We start from the raw sequence: 17,346 nt of genomic DNA on the forward strand, positions 1-17,346 counted from the left end.
AAAATAAATAAATAAGAGAGAGAGAGAGAGAGAAGAAGAAACAGCAGCAGCCCTGTACTGCTGCAATATCCCTTCAAAAAGAAAAAAAGCTTAGAGTCTAGCCCATTAAAGCAGAACGGGTAATGAAAGCATGAACTGTAAATAGGACACTAACGTGATACCTGCCACAAACTGAGAGTGACTGCTCTCTGTTAGGGAGAAACTTGTATAAGGAGAAAATATTTTAATTATGAGTTAAAAGATTAGGGATAGCTAGTCTTCCATATCGCCTGGACTTAATGATCATACAGATGGCTTCAATGTGTCGCTTTATATGGTATTGAAAACCCAGCATTAGTTTGAATGTGATTTTAGCTGTTTTATGATCTGGGAATATCTGTTGTATACAAAAGCTAATAATGCAGCATTTCAAGTTCATCAAGGATTGCTCAAGATATTTGCTAGTTTCTCATTCCCTTTCTGTACCATTAGAGCCAACCATGAAATACAAAACTGTACTTGTTTTGAAACTGGTGAAGCCATAGAAGTTATTGCTTTTCTTGGCCACTCATACTCCATAGGATGTAGCTGATGATTCTGCATTTTAGTCTACATACTATTCTATTCAATTTCTACATGTAAGCCCCTACTGTAATCAAAAGTTACTATTTCTCCATGTTTCAGTTTGTACCCAACAAAGGTATTTACAACAGAAAAAAAAACAGCCATTGTACACTCTCCTCCTCCTCCCTCCTCTTCTTCTTCTTCTTCTTCTTCTTCTTCTTCTTCTTCTTCTTCTTCTTCTTCTTCTTCTTCTTCTTCTTCTTCTTCTTCTTCTTCTTCTCTTCTTCTTCTTCTTCCTCCTCCTTCTTCCTTCTTCCTTCTTCCTTTTTCTTTCCCCTGTTTTTCTTTTAACTCAGATGGTCTCCTGAAGCTCATAGCAAATATATCGCCTATGCTTGTCATATTGGAACCTCAACATTGGTCAAAAAACCCCATGGTTCAGGCCCAGACATGGTATTACATACACCCTATAAGTTCTTCAGATGATTCTATTCTCATTTCTCTGCTGTGCCCTTTTAGTATTCCTAATAGATGTATATTTGAGTTTCTCCATGAATCATGTGTCTCTTAATTTTTTATTATTCATCAACTCTTCATCTCTTCATTCTGATTTCTCAGTGATATCTTCAACCCCATCTACTCCTTCACTCTTTTGTTTGTCATCTGGGTCCTTTCATAGATGTAGCTCTTCTATTGAGTATATTTCAACAATAAATTTTGTTTTCAAGATTATGATCAGGTCTTTTAGATTGTTTTGCCTATTTTATGCCATATTCCTTTATCTCCTCAGGAATAATAAATATAATCATTTTTAAAGTTTTTTTTAGGGGGAATGAGATTATTTTCCATTTGTTTGTTTTTATAAATTCTTCTATTTGGACTATTTCCTCAGATACAAATAATTTTTTCATCTTTCTCTAACACTTGATAAATTTCACATATGAACTCCTTTTTTGGAATGAGATGGCTTCCTGATGAGGCAATTTCAAGATGGCTGAGCCCTCTTCACTGCAGCAGGCCTGGCTACAAGCTGGCATTCTTGCTGATGCCTCCTTTAGGTTTCTGGGCCCCTCCAGGTAGTATGGTTCTTTTGCAAGTCTCTACCATTTGACTAAGAATGTGAAAGGTAGACTAGTGTAAATCTTTATTTGACTCCTTCAAATACTAACACACCATCATATCTTAAGATTATTGGTGAAAATAGGTGTTTTCTGTAACCTGAGGGATACTAAAGAGAAATGGAGGAATGCATTCCCCATTCATATCTATTGAACAGAGTATACAAAAAAGGGAAAATGGAAACTAAATCTTTTGTCCATAAACTATATAACTGACTACTGTATCACAAATAATCCATAATTTCTTCAGCAGGAGGCTAAGATCTAAAGTCCAAAATGATTGTGCTTCTTTTTTCTCCCATTAGTTTTCTACAAAAAAAGTAGAATGGAGCTAAAATAGAGCTTTGTTAAAATACAATATTGACTCACTTGTAAGAAATATTGGATCCTAGGACAAAAATCATATTTTTTGAAGTCAGATGTGTGGAGGTGCTCTATCACAACAGGCATATGGAAAAATTAGAGTGCCTTGGCCAGGTTCAACATAAGATTCTCTTGCCGCATTTGTTTTTAATTGAACCCTTACTTGGGAATAGATGTTGATGCAAAAAAACAAAAAACAATACAAAAGACTGCTGAGAAAACTCAAGTGCCTGAGTAGATATTTCTAAACCATAACTTTGGTATTTTAATGTTCAACACAGAATTAGAAGCCCCATATATCTGCTGAAATGTAGTATTTTTCAACAGAAATAGGTGATTATTAATAAGAGCTAACTCAGTAAACATATTTTAATCTCACTAAACAGGTTTATTTTAGTACTACCAAATTTTACCTTTACCACAACCAAGATATCAGATCACCATGGATTTTGAATTTTTAAAAATTTTTGTTTATTTTACTTTACAATGTAATTATTATACATATACATACAGTATTATGTAATATACAGTATTATATTACATACAGTATTATAATAGTTTCAGGTGTACAATATAATGATTCAACAAACTTATGCATTACTTGGTGCTCATCATGATAAGTGTTCTCTTAGTCCCCTTCACCTATTCCACATCCCCTCTGGCAACTACAAGTTTGTTCTGGTGTGGTTAAGATTCTGCTTTTTCATTTGTCTCTTTATTTCTTTGTTTATTTTGTTTCTTAAATTCCACATATGAGTAAATCATACAGTATTTGTCTTTCTCTGACTGCCTTATTTCACTTAATTATTATTATATCCTCTAGATCCATCCATGTTGTTGCAAATGGCAAGATTTCATTCTTTTTGTGGCCAAGTAATATTCCATTATATATGGCACATCTTCTCTATCCATTCATCCATTAATGGACACTGGGGTTGCTTCCATATCTTGGCTACTGTAAATAATATGCAATAAATAGCAGGGTGTATATCTTTTCAAATTAGTATATTTTGTTTTCTTTGGGTAAAATACCCAGTAGTAGAATTTCTGGATCATATGGTGATACTATTTTTAATATTTGAGGAATATCCATACTGCTTTTTACCATAGTTGCACCAGTTCACATTCCCACCACCAGTGCACAGGGAATCCTTTTTCTCCACATCTTCTTTTGTTTTTTTATTATAGCCATTCTGACAGGTGTGAGGTGATACCTCATTGTAATTTTGATTTGCTTTTCCCTGATTTCATTTCTTTTGACGGCTGCATAGTATTCCATTTATATATATATATATATATATATATATATATATATATATATATATACATCTTCTTTATCCATTCATCTGTTGATGGACATCTAGGTTCTTTCCATAGTTTGGCTATTGTGGACATTGCTGCTATAAACATTCGGGTGCATGTGCCCCTTCGGAGCACCACGTTTGTATCTTTAGGATATATACCTGTTGGAGGCCACGGCACGGTTGGAGTCGTGGATCAAACCAGGCCCTGACTTGTGTCTCCTTCAAAGTCGGACACCTTGACAAGGGGTTAAGGACGGGAAAGTTGAGTAACACTGAGAAAAGGGTCTGTGCTATGTGTCGTGCGCTCGCCTACGTGACTTCCCACACATTCTCCCTACAGAAGGGAACAATGTGGTCAGGGTCATGAATTCTTAGTTGGTCCTTGTTGTTCCTGTACCTCCCATAACCCACTTCCTAGTTGATTGTCTTGCTAATGGCTTTAGCCGAGACTACCTGGCATCACGAGGTTTGCTTGTAGTTAATGTAAACTTGTTATAGAAACTTGCAGTCATCTGACTAGGTATGGATGTATTACTCCTTCTATTGTGGTCTGCCTTATAAATGATTGTAAGATGTGGAGTAAAATTGGCACTATTGGACATCCTCCTCAGTGTCCCCCATCTCTTTGTCTCTTAATTTCTTTTCACCATCCTCTTACCCTCATGTTTTCCTGGTCGATTTGTCACGCTGGCTGTGACATATACCCAGTAGTGCAATCTCTGGGTCATATGGTAGCTCTATTTTCAGTTTTTTGAGGAACCTCCACACTCTTTTCCAGAGTGGTTGCACCAGCTTGCATTCCCACCAACAGTGTAGGAGGGTTTGAGAGGGAGAGAATCTTAAGCAGACTCCACACCCAGCACAGAGTCCAATGTGGGTTTTGATCTGACAACCCTGAGATAATGACCTGAGCCAAAATCAAGTGATGGATGCTTAACAGATTGAGCCACCCAGGCACCCCCATTCTCTTGCTGCTTTAAAATTTAGTAGTACGTTACGATGAGTATACGAAGATCAGATAGAGCTTTGTCTCTGCATCTGGACATACGCGTCTGGTTTGGAACAGATCCACTTCCTCTCTGTGTAATGCCTAGCACTGCTGGCACCTTTGTCATTCAAATAGGCACATTCTCCTCCTCCTCTGATAGGAAAACTGCAATGGAAGAAGCAAAGTCAATCAGCTGGCCACCAGATATTTCTCCAAAAGCAGAGAGAATAAAGATAAGAAAACAAGGAAACTGACATTAAATCAGCCTCTAAATGTAAGATACATTATACATGTCATTTTTTAATACTAAAAATTACCCTCTGAGGTCTATATCATTTCTTTTCATGGACAAAAACATCAACCAAACAAACCAAAACAACAGAATTTACCAAGATTCTTATAACAAGTAAAACTAAGATTCATACCTAAATCAATGAAAATATAGGGCCCATTCTATTCTCACCTTCTTCACTTTGAGAAAGAAAAGAGGGAAGAAATGCTGTTATATTGCAGGTGATTTTTGTTGTTGCTGCTATTCTTGGGACTTTATTTTCTCTTGTGGTGTTCATCAGCATTTAAATGGCCTGCCACGGACATCTCAGTCAGTATTTAGACTATAAGTTTTTCCTCTGTACTGTGTGAAATTGTTATCATGTGACCTGATTTGCCTATGGTTGAGACATGCTAGCCCTTAATAAAATATATTTTTTGTTTCTGTGTGATGAATAATTTTCAGCAACTGAATAGTTAACAATATATTTGCTCCTTTAAACACTTAGAGAATTAGGTGAAGTGAATATTATTATTTCAGTATTGCTGAGGAAGAAGTAAAGGTTAAAACGAAATATTTAACAAGTTTCCACAATGTGCTAGGCACTACACATACAACAGTGTATAAACATAAGTTCTAACTCTTAAAACTTAGTATCTGTCTAAGATCAAAAAGCTAGTAAGTAAGAACTAGTTTTCAAAACTATGAATGTCCTACCTAGTGCCCTTTTCACCACGAAAAGTGATATTTCCGATGCTGAAGACTTTTTCATAACCTCATAAAGCAACTTTCCAAAACTTCCTCATGTGCTCAGACAAGAAAACATTTAGCAGAACTGTCTGAATCCAAGTCTTCCAGCATTATCTGAAATTTTCCCAGTAATATAAAGGCCCTATAGATAGAAGATTGAGATTAAATTTGACAATGCCAAACTATACTTGTGCTGACCATTATATTTATGATCTTATAATGGATGCCATTACCATCACTCATCCCTATATAAATGGTTGAACACTGATGCAGTGATAGTTTAATATAATTTCACTTGCATTTATATAAGATTTTAAAGTTTAAGTAGCGCAGCCATATACATCAAAATCTTTGATTCTCACATCAACCCTGTGAGATCAATAGAGCAAGTACAATTAATTTTGTTGTAGAGGTAAGACACACACTAAAGATAGTGTGTAGTTTGCTCAACGTGAAAGAGTTGGTCAATGACACACAGGAGGCTGTTTTTAAGTTCATCATTCTACCATGCCACATGGTATTGGTTGGAGGAGGTTTCAAAATTTCTACCACCTACAATTTTTCACTTTATTTCTTTATAACTAATCCTAAAATAAAAATTTTTAGAGGATATAACTGGAGAACACATTTGATTTCATGCAAAGTAAATTCAAATACAAATAGTGCTATCATATCTTTCAGAACTTACCAGTTGCTCCATGCAGTACCATTTATCAATTTCCATGGTTGGCCTAGTTCTCTGCTGATCCCAATCCAGTGGTCATAAGGGCCTTTATACCTCAGTAGGAAATTCTTTTAGAAAACAAAGATGATATGCATTAACCTGTCATTATCTGACCTCTCCCAGAAGAAATGATGTTTCTATGCTATGTTCTTTTTTTTTTTAATATTTTATGTATTTATTTGACAGAGTGAGACACGACAAGCAGGGGGTAGTGGCAGAGGGAGAGCTGAGGCTGAGCAGAGAGCCTGATGTGAGGCTCAATTCCAGGACCTCAAGATTATGACCTGGGCCACCCAGGAGCACCTGTATGCTATATTCTTAACTGCTCTTATGATTTCCTCCTTTTTAATTTTATATTGTTTTATAATACATAGAGACTAGATATGCTACAGCAACATAAACACACAAATATTAAAACTAAGAGAAATTGCTGATAATTTGTTCACTTTTAATTCAGTGTAGTGCTACTTTGTATTAATAATCCACAGTTTGTTCATCTATTCTATTATTGGTTTCCACCAGGATTATTTCAAGTTTGAAGTTATTATGAATGTTGTAATGACATTCTTGGCACCTGTCCTGGAATGGATGATCAGGCCACAGTGGATACTTACTGCCAATTTTACTAAATGACACCAAACTCTTTTTTGATGTCATTGTAAGAAATTACACTTACACCAGCATTATAGGCCTGTTTTCCATGCTATACATCCTTGTTAACACTTAGAGTATTTTCTTATTATTACAAGTATTAATTTCACTATAATTAAATGTATGATTTTCCCTTATGATTAGTGGATTAGTGATTTAATGACTTCAGGAAAATTTTTACTCTTTTGAAGTCATAAACGTATTTATTTTTCTTTTCCTTGAGGTATACAGTTGGGATACTGACTTTTGATTTTTTTATTCTTTAAGGTATGCATTTACAGCTCTGAATTTCCTTCTTATATTGCTTCTACCACATATCATGAATTTTGGTATATTGTGTTTTCATTTGTCTCAAGGTATCTTCTAATTTCCCTTGTGATTTCTTTTTTGTTCACTGGATATTTAATAGTGGGTTGTTTAATTTCAACATATTTGTGCATTTTCCAGTTTTCTTTCTGTTGTTGATTTCTAGTTTCATTCCATTGTGACTGCAAAAATAACTTTATATGATTTCAATCTTTTCAAATTTACTAACTTGTTTTGTGGCCTATCATATTATCTATCCCAAAGAAACATTCCATGTGCACTTGAGAAGAATATGTGTTCTGTTGTTGGGAGGAGTCTTCTGTATGTCTTCTACATCTAATTGGTTTGCAGAACTGTTCAACACTTCTATTTCCTCACTATTCTTCTCTTTGGTTGTTTTACCCATTATTGAAAGTAGAATCATGAAGTCTTCAGCTATTATAATAGAACTATTTCTCATTTCACTTCTGTCAATTGTTCCTTCATATATTTGGGGACTGTGTTATTAGGGTACGACATGTTTATAATTGTTAGATCTTACTGTATCAAAATTTGTATCAAGATACAATATCCTTCTTTGTGTCATAAATTTTTTTGCTTTTGTCTATTTCATCCAACAAGAATATAGTCACGCAGCTCTATTTTGGTAACTATTTGCATGTAGTATCTTTTTCCATCCTTTCACTTTAATCTTCCTTGTGTTTTTATATCTATGGTGAGTCTCTGAGAGAGAACATACAGATGGATCTCATTTTGTTTTCATCCAACTGCCAGTCTCCACCTTTTAATCAGGTAGTTTCATCCATTTACATTTAATGTGATTACCCATAAAGAAGGACTTGCTTCTACCATTTATCTTCTTTTTTTTTAGTAGGTTCCACTCCCAGTGAGGAATCCATATTTATTTTTTATACCTCTTATATGTTCTTTATTCTCTAATTCCTCTATTATTGCATTTTTTATTGAGTTGAGCTTTTGTAAGTGCCATTTTTATTCCCTCTTTCTTTTTCTGTATGGATTATAGTAAGTTTATTAGTGGTTACCTTGGGGGTTGCAATTAAACTTAAACTTATAACAATCTAGTTTATAATATGAACTTGTTTTTTTTAAGATTTTTATTTATTTATTTGACAGACCACAAGTAGGTAGAGAGGCAGGCAGAAAGAGAGAGAGGAGGAAGCAGGCTCCCCACTGAGCAGAGAGCCTGATGGGGGGCTTGATCCCAGGACCCTGGGATCATGACCTGAGCTGAAGGCAGAGGCCCTAACCCACTGAGCCACCCAGGCGCCCCTGAACTTGGTTTTAATACTATATAAATATTTTGCCCCTATACATCTCCAACCTTGTCTTTATATTATTGTCATAGATTATATATGTATACATTGTATGCACATTAACATAGATCTATAATATTGTATTACGAATTCATCTTGTAAATCTTTTCTGAAAAAAGAGAAGTTACAAACTAAACCAAGAGTATAGTAATACTGGCTTTTATAATTTATCTGTGTGGTTACCTTTATGAGTGTTCTTTATTATTTTGGCTCTGAGTTACTATCTAATGTACTTTAATTTCAGACTTTATAGTTGCTTAAGGATAGGTCTACTGCTAAGAACATCCCTTAGCTGCTGTTTGTCTAGAAGTGTTTTAATTTTTCCCCATTCTGAAAGACAGTTTCAACAGATACAAAATTTTTTTTAAGATTTTATTTATTTATTTGACATAGAGAGATCACAAGTAGGCAGAGAGGCAGGCAGAGTGAGGGGGGGAAGCAGGCTCGCCATTGAGCAGAGAGCCCGATGCGGGACACGATCCCAGGACCCTGGGATCATGACCCGAGCTGAAGGCAGAGGCTTTAATCCACTGAGCCACCCAGGTGCCCCCAAAATTATTTTTTTTAAGATTTTATTTATTTGTCAGGGAGATGGAGCATAAGCAGGGGGAGAAGCAGGTGGAGGGAGAAGCAGACTCCCTTCTGAGCAAGGAGCCCAGTGTGGGACTCAATCCCAGGATCCAGGGATCACAACCTGAGCCACAGGCAGACGCTTAACCAACTGAGCCAACCAGGTGTCCCAATAGATACAGAATTATTGATCAGCAGGGGTTTTTGCAGAATTTTTTAAAAAGATTTTATTTATTTATTTGACAGAGAGACAGATCACAAGTAGGCAGAGAACCAGGAAGAAAGAGAGGGGGAAGCAGGCTCCCTGCCAAGCAGAGAGCCCGATGCGGCGCTTGATCCCAAAACCCTGAAACCATGACCTGAGCTGAAGGCAGAGGCTTATCCTGCTAAGCCACCCAGGTGCCCACAGAATTTTTTTAAAGATTTTATTTATTCATTTGACAGAGACCACAAGTAGGCAGAGAGGCAGGCAGAGAGAGAGGAAGGGAAACAGGCTCCCTGCTGAGCAGAGAGCCCGATGAAGGGCTCCATCCCAGGACCCTGGGATCATGCCCTGAGCTGAAGGAAGAGGCTTTAACCCACTGAGCCACCCCAGGTGCCCCCCAGAATTTTTAAAATATGTAATACCACTGCTTTCTGGCTTCTATAGTCTCTCAGGACAAATCAACTGTTAATCTTACTAAGGCTCCCAGGTACCTGACTAGTCCCTCCTCTTGCTGCTTTCAAATTTATCTCTTTGGGTTTTGACTGCTTGACTCTCATTTGACTTCGTGGGGATTACTTTGAATTTATCTTGCTTAGGAATTTGTTGAGACTCTTGGACATGTATATTCATCTCCTTCCTCAACTTTGGGAAGCTTTGGGCCATTATTTCTTTACATATTTCTCCTACTTCTTTTTCTCTTTTCTTTCTGAGATCCCTACAATGCATTTATTGATTTGCTTGATGACACTACAGTTCCTTAGGGATCTGTTCATTTTTCTTTGGTTTCTTTTCTTTTCTTTCCATTCCCAAACAGGATACATTCAATTGTCTTATCTTCAAGTTTGCTGATCCTTTCTTCTTCCTGTTCAAATATGCTTTTGACTCCTCTAGTGAGTTTTTCATTTCAATCATTGTACTTTTAGCTCCAAAATTTCTATTTCATTCCTTTAATAATGTCTACCTTTTTATTGATATTCTCATTTTATTTATATACCATTTTCCTGATTTCTTTTACTTTTTCTGTCTATGGTTTTCTTTAGTTCATTGACCATATTTAGGACAGTAGATTTTATGTCTTTAACTGATATTTCCAATGACTGGGCTCCTTTGGGGATGGTTTCTGTCAGATATATCTCTGTCAGATATATCTCTGACAGATATTTCTGTCAGATATATCTCCCTGTGAATAGGCTATGCCTTTCTATTCATCTTTATGCTTTGTAATTTCTTTGTTCAGAACAGGATATAATGAGTATTTTATTGTGTTAACTCTAGGAATATAATTATTTTATTCAAAGATTGTTGAATTTTGATTATTGAGATTTGGAGCCATATGTTTGTGACTTTTCTAATAATTTTTGCAAAAAATGTATTCCCAACTCTGTGTGGTCACTGAAATTTTTATTCTGTTATTTCTAAGGTCAGCCAGTTACCAGCCAAAGATTTTCTTAAATGCCTGGCTCCCAAAAGGGGGAAAAAAACAAGTACAATTTCTGTAAATCCCTTGGAAATCACTTCAGTTGGAAGGAGTTGAAGAAAAAATGGCAGCCCATCTCTGTATCTTCCCCTCAACAATGAAAAGCAGCACTCGGGGTGCCTGGGTGGCTCAGTGGGTTAAAGACTCTGCCTTAGGCTCGGGTCATGTTCCAGGGTCCTGGAATCAAGTCCCACATCAGGCTCTCTGCCCGGCGGGGAGCCTGCTTCCTCCTCTCTCTCTCTCTCTCTCTCTCTCTGCCTCTCTGTCTACTTGTGATCTCTGTCAAATAAATAAATAAATTAAATCTTTAAAAAAATGAAAAGCAGCACTCAAAAATCACAACACATAACCACAATATTTGAAGAACAATGCTCTTATTGGCCATCCTGGTTCCAGCAAGTTTTACCAGGAACATGGCCAGAAGTATCCATGGCTCCCAGACATGATGAGGTGTGGGGAATGGTAGCCACTGAGTGGGAAAGTTGAAACTCACTGGGATTAAGTGAAATTTACTAACCTCTTCATTAAATTATCCCTTGGATGCTACAAGACTCCAGAGTTCCAAAACAGTTACTTGAAGAAGTTTCTGCTAGCTCAATAGTTGTACAGAGTTAGGTACAGATTCCAGGAGCTACTGCTGCTTTTCATTGCTGAGGGGAAGACACAGAGATGGGCTGCCATTTTTTCTTCAACTCCTACCAACTGAAGTGATTTCCAAGGGATTTACAGAAACAGTACTTGTTTGGAGGGGCCATTTTATTTTAATTCTAGGTAAAACTATTTTCTTACCAGTTCCTGGATGGTTTCAACTTGAACAAGATCAGCACCACGTGAGTCACAAAACCTCTGGCTGAATGTCCAATTCTTGAAGTCATCAGAAAAATAGAAACACTTTCTTTGGAAACCAATCCAGCTTTCTGGGCATGCGGCTTCAAGACACTCTGATGACATCCGATGCAATTTTCTACCGGTTACTAAAAATAAAAACAACTTGCTTTTATATTTTCCTATATATATTACCAAGTGCTTTTTATTTATTTTTTTTTAGATTTTATTTATTTATTTGACAGAGAGAGATCACAAGTAGACGGAGAGGCAGGCAGAGAGAGAGAGAGAGAGGGAAGCAGGCTCCCTGCTGAGCAGAGAGCCCGATGCGGGCCTCGATCCCAGGACCCTGAGATCATGACCTGAGCCGAAGGCAGCGGCTTAACCCACTGAGCCACCCAGGCGCCCACCAAGTGCTTTTTAATACACTTTTCAATGGTCATGTGAAATACTAAATGTATTGTCCTTCTTTTTCAAATGAGGAATAGAATTCTGAAAGTCATTTCATACACTACATAATAAATGTCAAAGCTAAGGTTCAACTAATGTCTTAGTTAGTGGGTTGATTGAAAAAGAATTAATAATGCCTTAAACTCTGGACTACTGTTACCTTTCCTTAATGCTGGGTAATCAATAGCAACATTTTATCAGCCTTAGAGAACAGATAGTTCAAGAGCTCTAGATTCTTTCCTAAATAAAACGAGGGGCAGGGTATAGATATCTTTTGTGAATAAGGTTTCTTGAGATGAAATCACCAGATATATGTCTAAATAGTCCTATGAGGATAAAGTCAGTGATATCATAGGGAATAATGGAAAATAACAGCCCCCCAGTCCTATTCATAAGTGACAGGATTATTGAAAGGCCAGAAAGATCTATATTTTGTAAGACACCATGTTTTTGAGGTCCTCTCTTCTTTCTAATATCATCTCAGCCTCTGTCCTCACTAACATATTGTTTAAAATTACTGAATTCTTGGCCAATATTCAAACATAAACACAATTTCATAAATCATACACACTCAGCTTATACAGCTCTATTTTGATGTGTTCTCCATAAGGATCTGCACACAATACCTTTGAAGTAATTTTAGTTGAAAATGTAATTTCAATTATATTGTACACCTGAAACCAATATAATGTTATATGTCAGTTATAGCTCATTTTTCACATATCCTTAATCCAAAGAAAAATTTTTAAAAATAAAATGTAATTTGAGAGTAAATTTATATATAAAATATATAAAGTATATAATTACATGTTTGTAAATAAAATATATGAGTATGTAAATATATATATATATATATATATATATATATATATATGTATACCTGTAGAGTAAAACTACATGATAAAAGACCTAGCAATAATATAAATTAAAGCACAATATGGTTGGAAACTGGGTTCTACCTTATGCAGGCTCTGGTCCTTCTATTAAGCTTGCAATAATATGACCTCTATATTACACAATTAAAATCAAAGACCCAACTTCCAAGGTAATTAGAATTTAACTCAGTGAGATTTTTTAAAAATTAGGAAGTGTAAAGAACAGGAAAATTGTCTATAAGTCCTCTCTCTTTTGGAAAGTGAACTTCTCTAGATGAACAAAGATTACAATTCACTTACCTAAAAAACCCACTAGTATTGCAATCACTGTAATTATGAGCAATATGATTATGGGTAAAACCAAGACTCGATTCAGAATATTGGTAATAGAATGCTCCCTTGGATGCAGATTACCTGGAAAAAATATAATTGAAAATGTGTTTTTGTTTTTGTTTATATTAAATTCAGAATAGACATCAGACTAGTAGAAGAACTAACCATCAAAATGCTACTTCCACTTCATTCCTTTCCACTAGAGGGGGCAATTGTCCTGTTATTTTGTGAATTTATAATTTTCGTTCTGGATTTAATTGTTCACAGAAATTAAAATTGATCTTAACATACAACCCATGAACAGCTTTGCACCCCTCCCAAAAACTAAACACAAATCTCATTAAAGGTCCAGATCCAGGTATCAATTTAATAGAAACACAAGAGATGAGAATCACATCAATTAAAAAACATTCTACGTAATTCTACGTAATTAATTATCTTGTATCTTAATGAAAAAAGTGAAAAGCAAATTTTAAAAAGCAATATGGGGGAATCTTTGGATTAAAATGGACTTAAAAGGCTTTTTTTTTTAAGTCAAAATTAAAGTGAGATAATGATTCTCCTAAAAGTCAATTTAGTTTGATTCAAGAGAATACCCGGTGGGCCTCTGAACTTGGTAGCAAGCTTCTTTCTCTGACAAAGACAGTATTTAATAAGGATGCTCAACTTAGAATAATTCATTAAGCTGTGTATTTGTTTTGTACAATTTTCTACATTTGCATTGTAGCTCAAAACATTCTGCATTATCTAAAAACTCTTGTAAATTTTTTAAGATTTTATTTATGTACTTATTTGATAGAGAGAGACACAGCTGAGAGAGGGAGCAGGGCGAGTGGGAGAGGGAGAAGCAGGCTTCCCACTGAGCAGGGAGCCCCATGCAGGGCTTGATCTCAGAACCCTGGATCATGATCTGAGCCTAAGGCAGACGCTTAAGGACTGAGCCACCCAGGTACTCCTAAAACCTCTTGTAAATTTTAAAATCATGTAAAATTTAAATCATTGGAACTTCTGACTCCATCTCTTAGCTACCACACACTCTCTTAGCTACTTCATCTAGAGATGTTCTTGGCTAAACAGGCATATTTCTCTGTAACATTCTATCCACACTAGGGGCACCTGGGTGGCTCAGTTGGTTGGGTGACTGCCTTCAGCTCAGGTCCTGATCCTGGAGTCCTGGGATGGAGTCCTGCATCGGGCCCCCAGCTCCATGGGGAGTCTGCTTCTCCCTCTGACCTTCTCCCCTCTCACCCTCTCTTTCACTCTCACTCTCTCTCTCTCTCTAAAATAAACAAATAAAATCTTTAAAAATATATTCTATCCACACTAGAAAGCTTTTCATTAACGTTTACCAGATTGACCACTGGTTGATATACGTGCAGGAAAGATGTGAATAACCCTACAAAGGATCCAAAAAGTGAGCTGACTTTGGAATCTAAGCAGACAGAATGTCTGAATTTAGCCAGAGTAATTGCCTGCTAAAACCAAAATTTAAATAAAGTCAAAAGTCTCACAACAAAATATTCATTCAAAATGTCCAGAATACAGTCCAAAACTACTCAGCATATGAATAACCATGAAAATTTCAACTTCCATGGGAAAAGACAATCAAGAGAAGCCAACGGTGAGATGACACAGATGTTGGAATTATCTGACATATACCTTAAAGCGGCTGTTGTAGAAATATTCATAATACCAAATGAATAAAGAAATAAATGAAGTCATTTAACAATAATTAGGAATCATCTTTTCCTCATCTTAAATGCCTTCTCTCTAAATTGATTACTACTTGTACCAAAGACAAAAATATTTTTTTTCAGTCCTAAATTATGACACTTCAATTTTCCCCAACTGGTACCAAATACTTTTTTTTTTCACTTATTAAGTCATCATATAAAGCCTCAAATACAAGGTTTTTTTTTTTTTTAAGATTTTATTTATTTACTTGACAGAAAGAGATCTCAAGCAGGCAGAGAGGGAAGCGGGGGGAGCATACTCCCTGCTGAGCGGAGAGCCTGATGTGGGGCTCTATCCCAGGACCCTGAGATCATGACCTGAGCCAAAGGCAGAGGCTTAACCCACTGAGCCACCCAAGTGCCCACAAATACAAGTGTTTTGTTTTTTTTTTAAGTTCAAGCTTTGGGGGTGCCTAGGTGGCTCAGTGGGTTAAAGCCTCTGCCTTCAGCTCGGGTCATGGTCCCGGGGTCCTGGGATCAAGCCCTGCATCAGGCTCTCTGCTCGGTGGGGAGCCTGCTTCCCCCAGCTCCCTGCCTGCTTCTCTGCCTACTTGTGATCTCTGTCTAATAAATAAATAAAATCTTAAAAGGTTTCAAGCTTCGTATAAATGCATAATATATATGATTACATATGTATATTTACATATTTTCTTTTTATTGTACAAAGTAAGATAATTCTATTTGAATGTTCTATTGCTTTTCCTTTGACTTCTGTTTATGTTTTTTATTTGTTAAACTCTTTATTTAACCTTTCCTTTTTAATTCTTTCTTTCCTATGAGATTTCATTATAGATTTTTTTACCTTACTTATTTTTAAAGATATTATTTAGTTAGTTATTTAAGAGAGTGAGTCCACGAGCTGGGAGAAGGGGCAGAGGGAAAGAGAGAAGCAGACTCCTTGCTGAACAGGGAGTTGGATGTGGCATTCAATCCCAGAATCCTGAGATCATAGCCTGAGCCAGGGCAGACACTTAACTGACTAAGCCACCCAGGCGTCCCCCTTTTTGCCTTATTTAATAATGATAATACCATGTGTCAATATAACACTTTCAACTATGTATTGCTCTTTTCAGTAAAATTATTTTTAATAATTAATAAGTATATAATAAATTAAATTTATATTCATAATAATATGAATAAATATTTAAAATAATAACTAGAATTAATATTAATATTGTTGATAAAATAATGTTACTGAATAATTTATAATAAATAATGAATTTATTTAGTTAAGAAGAGAGAGACAGTCTTAAACAGACTCCATGCAGAAACTGGAGCCCAATGTGGGGCTCCATCTCATGACCCTGACACCATGACCTGAGCCAAAATCAAGAGTAGGGTGCTTAACCAACTGTACCGCCCAGGTGCCCCTCAGTAAAATTAATTTTATTAATGTTTATTAATTTTTAATTTCATCATTTAATGTTTAATTTAATATTTTGAATTTTAATATTTAACAGCTGGTTGATGGGTTATTAATAATATTAATATCAATAAAATAGTATGTGTTTCAGTGACATTAATTTTAAAATATTTATTCTCAATCATAAATTTAACCTGACCCCCATTCTCTTACAACTTTCTCTAATAGTTCTCTCTCCTTACTTGTTAAAACAAGTGCACTTAAGTAACTGAATAGTTTTACACAAATTATAAACTAATTTATAACCTTCAGCACTCCACCTCTCATCCTTGAAAAGTCCCTGTGCAGAAACTAGATCCCATCACTGCTATAATCTTACCACCTCAGTGCCCACATTCATGACATACAGTCCAGCTTCTTACTTGAGTCTGCCAACAATTCCACTGGTTCACAGTCTTTCTTTAGTCGATTGCCGTCATGCATTTTGTGCTCAGTTTTTACAGGATAGCTCACTCAGTTGGCAATTTTATTTCCAGAATGTGACAAAAACGAGAAAAACTCACATTCTGGTTAGAACTTCCTCTAACTGAAGCTTTGGCTTTGGTTATACATGACTAAAAAGGAAATAGAAAGAAACGATGCTGAAAACCGCTTGCTACAGCAAATGCCTCTTCTGGTTCTCAGCATAAATTTGGTAACTCTCAACTTGTACATCGGCAGAAGTAAATATAAATTTTCAGGTTTATCCTATTTTGCATTTTTTCATGATTTTGTTGTCAAAGAGGACAGAAAGTAAACCTTGATAAATTTCACATTATCTTGGAATTCCCACACAGATGACAGAACTAATAATGATACTTTTACTATTATTCTCATGGTGTGATAACATAAAACTATGGTTTATTGTCCCTTACCATGATACAGAAGTATGGATGAAAGACTTAAATATGTGTTCTCATTTAATTGGTCCAACTAAATAATGAGGCTAATATTACCACTTTTATTTTAAAATAAGCTTCTTGAGTAAAGACTAATTTGCCTTTAAATTCACAGATACTGACAAACTACTTTGATTTAGAAATTATTCTAAATCATTTAGATTGATTTAGAAACTACTTTGAAAGTTTAAGACCCTACATAGTCAGTAAAGGTCAAATGTTGAT

General features: G+C 35.8%; 1 protein-coding gene across 3 annotated transcripts; it reads right to left on the reverse strand.

Moving 5' to 3' along the window:
- Nucleotides 1-4,240: 4,240 nt before the first annotated feature.
- CLEC2D (C-type lectin domain family 2 member D) lies at nucleotides 4,241-16,858 on the reverse strand. 3 transcript variants are annotated; one of them, XM_047739919.1, is made up of 5 exons: nucleotides 16,606-16,853; nucleotides 13,055-13,168; nucleotides 11,394-11,578; nucleotides 6,026-6,129; nucleotides 4,241-4,481 (listed from the first exon to the last, which is right to left on the reverse strand). In XM_047739919.1, exons 1-5 carry the CDS (start codon nucleotides 16,664-16,666, stop codon nucleotides 4,343-4,345), a joined length of 603 nt encoding a protein of 200 aa, XP_047595875.1. In that variant the 5' UTR covers nucleotides 16,667-16,853; the 3' UTR covers nucleotides 4,241-4,342. The 3 variants fall into 3 exon arrangements, with proteins under 3 accessions (XP_047595875.1, XP_047595877.1, XP_047595876.1); XM_047739921.1 differs by lacking the exon at nucleotides 4,241-4,481 and adding an exon at nucleotides 4,488-4,900 and having other exon boundaries at nucleotides 16,606-16,856; XM_047739920.1 differs by lacking the exon at nucleotides 4,241-4,481 and adding an exon at nucleotides 4,907-5,479 and having other exon boundaries at nucleotides 16,606-16,858.
- Nucleotides 16,859-17,346: the final 488 nt, after the last annotated feature.

The sequence above is a fragment of the Lutra lutra genome, chromosome 8, assembly GCF_902655055.1.
Source record: "Lutra lutra chromosome 8, mLutLut1.2, whole genome shotgun sequence".
NCBI classification, from domain to species: domain Eukaryota; kingdom Metazoa; phylum Chordata; class Mammalia; order Carnivora; family Mustelidae; genus Lutra; species Lutra lutra.